Raw genomic sequence first — 8,575 nt, forward strand, 5'->3', positions numbered from 1 at the left:
GGCTTAAATCAATGTAGAATCAACAGCAGCACTTATCCTAAAGGCGTGTTTGAAGGCCTGAGCGTGGAAAGCTCTCAGGACATTGTATTATCACCACAAGCCAAACCAGCAAGAATTCATGGGGATTTGTTGTGGAACACCTCCAGTCCTGATCCTGACCAATGGTGAGATGAACTCTGCTGCAAAGCCACATCTACCCTGTCACTGCAGCAGAGCCCAGCCAGTATTACAGGCGCTGTCCTTCCAAAAAGGATTATTAAGAACACAACCAGTGTCCAGGAAAATAAGGACTACAAACAACATCTGTTTATTTAAACCAAAGATAGTCCCACATTCTCCAAAGGTACTATTTTTTTCATTGATCACAATTAAATCGTGGGAAGCTTCTGAACAGCTGGGACTTCTAGTGCTATAGTTCCTGCAAGGAAATAGAGGAACTGTCCACAACTCCTCAGTGGAACTGTAACAACATCCCACTTTGTTGGATATGCTGACCCTGGCAGCCACTGGTGGGCTCAGCACCACTTAATTACCTTCCTGTTACTCAGAAGAGTAATCCCCATGTCACGCATCAAAATCCAGCCCCAGAGGGTCTCCACTTTGGTCTCCCTATCTCCTAGCTAACATGACCTTTCCAAGAGACAGTAAGTACAGCAAGAGACAAGCCTATAGGTGGCACTCTTGCCCTGACACAACACTGAAGGACCACGAAGCGCTGGTCCTCCTTACCCTTAGAGGAGGCCCATTTCAGTGAAGAAACCCATTAAAAGCATTAATTCCACAAAGCACGTTTAATGAACATTTTTGCTTTTATTGTCCATACACTTAAAACCGGAAACCTGTGTTCAAAACAACTGCTTTTGAGAATACTGAAATACAAAATATTTCACACAGAAGTTTGTTATTGGAACACAAACAGAAGTGAGACATAGAATATGCTGATGTGTATTATATGTGCTCCAAGTCACAAGTTTAAGAACTGTACCACTACAGAATTGTCACACAGGTTTGGAACGTGAGCATTTGACTGTTTTAAAGTATCACCTCTGCACTTCTAGTATTACACATTTACTTGGAAACTTCTAGCAGTGGACAGAGAACATGGTAATTTTGACTTCAAGGTTTGTTTTGAAAGCACCATGACAACAGACTGTTCAAACTATTTCCTTACAGAGAGAAGTCTAAACAGAGAATTATTGCAGTTACGGCTTTTTACTGGTAAGGTTTATTATCTTTGACAGGTTTGTGAATATACAATAACAAGCAAATCAGTATTTCGTGGTAGTTCCTTTGAGAAAGCAAAACAAGCATTGCCCATTTTAAATTTGTTCTTTTTGTACTACAGAAAGCAAACTTATATTCTATACAAAATCCACGTGCTTGGCTAGGCACTGACCAGCTTTCCCTTCTTCAAGATTCTGTAAAACTAAACTAACTCAAACAGGCAAAACTTCTTTATTGGTTAGCAGCAAAGAAGTTCTGCCAGCTTTGCACAATAAATAAAGAGATTTCTGCTTACTTTAAATTTATTTTCAAAGGGTGACATGACTAAATGAGTTGTATCAGACAGTGACACACGCATCACACTCCATCACCAAGACCCTAAGCTTAGTCAGAAGGGGAAAGAGGAATGAAGCAAAGGGAAAGGAATGTCTGTTCCAAAACAGTCAAAAGATTTATGCTGCACTTTGCTTTTCTCTTACAGATCTCAAGGAAGTTTTCTAAAGCTACCTCAAGGTTACTTCTCACACAAGCATCTCGGTTCAAAATGCAATTCTGAACAGTATCTTTTCCTGAAAAACTGACACATCCCTGCAGTCTGACACAACGATATTCCTGGCTTGTAACAACACATATTCATCACTCTCCTCATCGCTTGCTTGATCGCTTTTCGTGCTTATCCTTTGTGTGCTGGTTCCTGTTTTGGTGCCTTGGAGGAGAGTAGCTGACTCTCCTTCTGGACTGAAAGCTGGGTGTGTATGGGTGAATTCTGCGTTTCTTTGGTTTTTCTTCTCTCCTGCTTTTGGTTGGCTCAGGCTCTTTACTGTCTTCCTTTTCCTCACGTTCTTGGTCTTGTTCTTTTTGAGACGGCAATGTGTTTTTGATGGTATTAATAAGAAATCTTTTATTTGTACCAGCAAGAGGACATTTCAACCTGTAAAAACATTTAAAAGTGATCAAAAGACAAGAAAAAACCATCATGAAATGAGTTTGAGATTTTAACTTCAATATTTTTAAGACAGGTTTGTGCTTTTGGCTTTCCTTGCATGCCACCTAGTGTAAACTCTCAGTACAGAAAGATATGCTCAAGGTAGTCTCCATTCTCCTTTTATCTTACCCTTTATAGGATGAAAATTATTCTACTTCAACACAGTAAAATCCACATGAATTTCACAAGGCTGTGTGTGCAGGGGGAAGCAGAGGATGGCGATATATTTTAAGGTTGATGGTGCTTAACTTAGATATTCAGGAATCAAATATTTAATATCATATTCTAAGTCAAATTGGAATGGTTTATAAGATCATAATCTACTAAAGTCAGCATTATCTAACAAATTGAGATATTCAGAAAGTAAGAGATATACTTGCATTAAGAACCCAAACAGCTGTAGCAATAAAACATATATATAAGGCATAAAAATTTTAACTTGTATCTGGCAACCACCAACTGTTTTATTTCTTTTGCTTGAACAGAAAAGATACTTAGCCAACTATTTTCCAGTGTTTCCAGCTTTTGCACATGGTTTATCATCTATTTCCAGCAAACAAGTATGGTACATTTCATTTATCTTGTTGGTATCAGCTGTAATTATTCCAAATTCATAATCTCTTAAAGAACGGAATGAGAAAACACAAGTTTGAAGATATTCCTGCGGTAAGCAGAAATCACTCTGAAGACTTTGTTTTTGGTGGGAGGCACTGTGGTGTTTGTCTTCACAAGAGTTTTTAGTTTTGGAGAAGTTACAGATCACTCTAAAAAAGCAGAGCAGTCTGAGATCACAGTGCCACTTACTGGATCCACTATGGAGTCAACGAATCCTAACACCACAATGTTAGGATCATCTATTCTACCTGAATATTCTGTTTTAGTGTAGAAACTATATCATGACCATTTAAAAACCTTTGACACCTCCAAATAATCAGAGGTATCAGAACAACAAGAAAAGAGTAACAAAGATCACACCTGATTATTCCACATACTTCATGACTTTTAACTGACATGGCATTTACAGTGGGATTTTGCTTCAGGTCTGCCTACTAAGTATTACTGATAAGTTCTTTAAGGATTTAGGACTACAACAATCATGAGAGTAATTTTAGAAGTATACATTAAGCAGCCACACTGTCTTATTTCCACTAGGTATGCCCTGACACATTGCCACAGCATAGCTAGTTTTAGAGTCTTCTAAGCTTTCTGCATATAAATTGACACTGGTTTACTCCAATCCTAGTTAAAAAAACAAAACAAAACCAAACCCCAACCACTAAAAAATTTCTAGATCCGCATCTAGGATAGCTGTTTTGTAAATCAGGGAGACAGTATTTATCCATTAACTGTATCGCTGAGTAAAAATACAAGACTAACATACGGCAGTAGAACAGGCTTTCTACTTCAAGCTACACCACCTATGAACATGGTGCTGAACATGCCATGGCACAGGTTACGCTCAAGACATACCACAAAACAGCCAACATTTAGGTCCTCCATGTGTCTTATGCCAACATTTAACTGTTGTACCTCAACATTTCCTACGAAGGAGGGCAGCTTTCCCTAGGCTGCACACAGGCAAAGACTATTTCACATTTGTCCCCTTCCTCTTGCTTTTTCTTAAGAGCTAATGCATTGATTAAGCACTAAATATACAGCACCAGAATGAGACAATCTGCCCTAAATAAATTCACCTTGCTGAAGTATTTATTTCTTTTTGGCACTATGAGTGCTGCCTGAGCTATATTAAGAATGAAAACTGATGAGAAATGCAGGGCTTCAGCGTCAGCTAAGAGATGTCATTAGTTCACCATCCTACAGTGACAAAAGCAAGCCGCTGGGCCTTCACAGAGCAGCAGTAAGTTATAGCACTGAAGAGAATTATCAGTCCTTGATTTTAGTGACCTCAGACTTTAATAAAGCAAATTCTGCCTTTAACTCTTAAAGGAAACAAGATGCATAGCACATGCTACATTACACACGCACAAAAGCCCATAATATTTACATATATCCATGGTATATACGGAGCTGTGAAGATTAGAAGTGAATTGTATTAATCCACTGATATCTTTGAGAGCATTTCTAATAGTGAGAAAACTGACCTCCCTGAAGAAAAGGCTTTGGCTTGCTGTAGGTTTGATCCTGTAACACTCAATTCAACAACAGCTTTGCCCTCAGTGTAAGTTTTGAAGGGCTGGGAGGCAAGCTGAGCCTATGCACGGTGGATGGAGCATGATACTGCTAACTAGTAAACAGTGCCACAGATCAGATTTTAAAAGCTTTTATTAAACAAAAAACCAAACAACAAATGTGTTAAAAGAACATTACAGTTCCAAACGGAAGCATGCCTGAAGCAGGGCTGCAGGAGAGACCAAAGCAAGCAAGCAACCTGCAATTCTTGAGCAGCCTGGTCTACAAAAATGGACTCCCATTCTGTAGCACTGTATTTGCTCATTTGTTGCTTTGCATGCTCCAATAAGCTAAACCATTCATACCCACAGAACCCTGTCCCCCTCTACAGGTAAGTACCACACACCCCAAAAATCTCTCCACTGTGCAATAACAAAGAGCCAACACCACATTTTGAGCAAGAAAAAAAGATTAAATTCATTATTGCCAACATAGGTAAAAATTTTACCTCTACTTTTGATATTTTAAGCCAAGTTTATGCAATAATACATAATTTCCAGCCAAGACCTGTCATCGAGTCTAGCACTGCAGTTCAGCACAGGAGGGTACTATGCAAGCTCTTAACAGTGAAACATCCTGACACCATTTAAGAAAACAGAATGCCATGAGCCAGTCTTTTTCTCTGCTGAGTAACGAGATGTATCAGACAGGCTTGGCACAGCCAGCCTCAGCGTACACAGTAAATCACATCTTTCCAGAAGATACAGCACTTAACAGAAGAGTGACTGAAGGCAAAGAAAAAAAAAACAGGCACCTAGGGGTTGTTTTGCTAAAACCATCCTATCTAGGCTGTTACCCTTTCACAAGGGATCTCAAAATAGGATACCTGGGGGGACACTGCAAGCTTTTACGTATGGTCTTGGTAGCTAGATACAGCTGGCAGGACTTTGGATGGGAACTTGTGCTCTGATCACAAGATTTTAACATATTTATTTGCAATCTCTGTCTGTACTCTGTTTCTCCTCCTCTTTACATTCAACTGAAAGAGATGTAGGGGAATAACACTACAGGGTTTCTTCACAGTCATGCAACACACACTCAGAGACAAGATGCAACACAGCATTTCGGAGTTCCAGTGCCCTTAAAACACTTCAGCCAAATCTTCATTATTTTGCATTCTGCAGTACCTCTAACAGATAATGGTGTTGAACAGAAAGCTATCTATAGGAATGAAAGCAATTGTAGGATTGCTTTACAAGAAATAGAGTTAAAAAATAATGCTTCCACAGTTTATCTTCTCTTTGTAGTTTCATCTGTTCTTACAATGTAGAGCTGAATAAACCATCCCAAAATATCCTGTTTTCCATATCTTATTTTAGGTAAGCTTTTCAAGTAAGCCGAGAAGACTGCATTCAATTCAGCCTTCACTTGCTACCAGCATCTTTGAAGATCAGACCTATACACTGGAGGAAAAACAACAACTAAAAAAACCTCTAGAACTTTTCCACACCGCAGCTTTTGTGGCATTTTAACTGCCTTTCTCAATTAAAGCAGAACAAACCCTTAAAACAGGATCTAACTCCACTGTTACAAGGAAGCTTATGAATTATGCACATAGGACCAACAAAACCACTTAAGGAAATCTGAGCTTTTAGCTTGATTTTACCTAGACACAAAATAGAAAACCCCAAATATCCTTCACCTTTATTGCATCTGTGCCCAATACTATCTGATGAATCAAGGATAAATTTATCTAACCATTTCAAGTGCTTTTACACTATCTGTCCACAACTTCCCACCCTGGATCCCGCTGGCTCTTCAAATGTTAACTTCCAGACAGCTGCTCTGATGTCTTTTCTCATCCCAGAAGTTCTAGCATCACAGCAGCATCACTGAGATTCAGCCACAGATTCTGCTCTCTTTTGCTCAATATTTCTGGCATGAAGACACCTTTGGAAGAGAATCCTCCCATTCCCTTCTCTTACACCTTTTCTTGTTTGTGATTAGTTCCACTAATGCTTGAACCAGATACATCTGCAGCAGAACCTACGTCATGCACATATCATAAGGATGTAGGAGACCTCCAATGAGAATCACTATGGCCACAGAGTACATACAAAAGGAGCACTGCAGGAACTAGAAATATTGCAGTGCTGCGAGCAAGAATCTTGAGGACATCCAAGGAACAAGTCAGTGCTCAAGAGCCAATAATGTGAAACCTACAGATGCAAATACCCAGTATTTCTTGGATTATGTAACTTCCCCTCCTGCATAAGCTCTTTCCTGTTTGGGACAAGCCTTTCTTCTAGTAACATCTAACCTCTACAGGTTGCAGCACCTACCCCTGCCATCCACAGCACTTATAAGACAAAGTAACACTAGTAAAACAATCCCAAACTGGAAGAAATACTAGCAACACTGGCCCGTATTTCAAGGTTGAGTCTTTGTATCAGAGACTATGGGCTACAGGATGACTGCTTGGTACATTTTTCCTGTACCTGTCAGCTATGCTAGCTTGATGCTTTTGGCTTAAACAGCAGCTGACTATCCATCTCACATGAGTACCCAACAAAAAGTTACGTAGGTGTGCTTGGGGAACCTTCTTCAAGCAGCGCACTTGAGCTATGGAGCACTAATCAGTCTGGATAGCAACAGAGCAGTGGCTTGAACCTGAAAGCAGTCCCAAAACAGTGTTCAGAGGCTTGTTGACTAAGGTTTTGCTGCCATCAGCACTCACCAGGAGACACTACTCCTTTGTAATGATATGCACAATATAGATCCCCCCAGGAATATTTACTTGAATGAACAGCTCCTCATATACCCCCCTTTAACCAGTGCCTGTCACATGCCACTGACTCCAGAAATGTATTTCCCAGTATTCAACAGCTGCTGGAGAGCAACAAAAACTGGAATCAGAGAAGTATGAGCAGTAGCAGCCTCTGCTTCTCCTTACCCAAAGACAGGTGGCAGAACAAATCTTTTCTTCACAGGCCGACTTGCTTCAACTATCCAGTATCAATGCAGGACTGATGGCCTTACACTAGATGTCTCCAGGGTTTGTGCATCTCTTCTCCAGGACTCCTCTGACAAAGGGCTGAGGAAATCCCAGAAGTCCTCACGAAACACACCTGTAAGCATTTTGAGTTTGGCAAGGAAGGAAGGTTTTGCGTTTTACCTGTTAAGACTGTGTTCTTTTAGACAAGTTGGTGATGACCTATGGCCACATACACCAGCTGTACACTAGCCTATGCCAAACTCTATGGCAGCAGATCCGTGACAAATGGGATTACTACCAGTCTAAGGATAAATTTAGGGAGGAAAAAGTCCCTGGAGGAGCATCAGATAAAAAATCCCCCATCATCTGAGTGCAGGATATCCTGAGCTGCTGATTGCCTGAAGCTGGGATTGTACCTTGAGACAGTACTGCCACCTTACTGTACTTTTCTTGCTGCATTTCCTAGGCACTGGGTATTGACTACTGATGGAGACAGGGCACTGCAGAGAGAGATCCTTTGTTTACCCAGTATAGCTATCCTCATGTTCCTCTGCAGTTGCAAGGATCCTTACTTCAACAGTTTCAGTTTAGGATACCACCACACCAGCCGTCTTCCTCTGCCTGGAGCCTTCTTAACTATCCTCTCCTCCACCTTTAACACAAGCCTGGCACAGCCAGATATTATTTCACTCTAGTGGAATCTGCAGCTGTTCTGAAGAATAGGTCACCCTTATCTATCCCCTCCTCTGGCAGGTCTTGGGCACCAGGCTTTAGCAAACTGCATGTTACCCCAAGCCAACCATCATAGGCAGCTGGGCAGACCATTACTCTTTTACAGACAAGGAATAACAAGCAGTCAAAGCCGGGAATAGAAGCCCATACATACTCCTGGCAGGTATTCCAGACTGCACAAGGGGCAGCAAAGTTGCATAGGGACATTTGGTTATCTCCCAATAGAAATCTTTAGTTTCCATACCTGGAATTAACTTGCAAATTCATAGTAACCAGATGCATGCAACACTTCACAGTGCGAATTCTCTGCACTAGTTTACCTGGCCATTTGGCAAGGCTGACAGGGCAAAAGGATGCTGTGTCAGTATAGCTACAGCCACTCTAGGGAATTAAACCAATTGAAGTACTTCAACATAAAGGGTATAAACCCTAGCAGAAATACTGGGTAAAATATGCAAAAATACCCCAAAACTTATTTCGAAAACAAAGCATTCACTTTTTTCAGCAGG

General features: G+C 40.6%; 1 protein-coding gene across 1 annotated transcript in view; it reads right to left on the reverse strand.

Moving 5' to 3' along the window:
- Positions 1-1,451: 1,451 nt before the first annotated feature.
- The window catches only part of LOC104413589, an 8,114-nt gene continuing 990 nt past the window's right edge, over positions 1,452-8,575 (reverse strand). The window contains exon 2 of the mRNA XM_010024625.1: positions 1,452-2,155. Coding sequence (XP_010022927.1) covers positions 1,870-2,155 — 286 coding nt within the window. The 3' untranslated portion in view covers positions 1,452-1,869. The remainder of the gene's footprint in view (positions 2,156-8,575) is intronic.

The sequence above is a fragment of the Nestor notabilis genome, unplaced genomic scaffold (genome assembly GCF_000696875.1).
Source record: "Nestor notabilis isolate BGI_N333 unplaced genomic scaffold, ASM69687v1 scaffold29901, whole genome shotgun sequence".
Lineage (NCBI taxonomy): Eukaryota > Metazoa > Chordata > Aves > Psittaciformes > Psittacidae > Nestor > Nestor notabilis.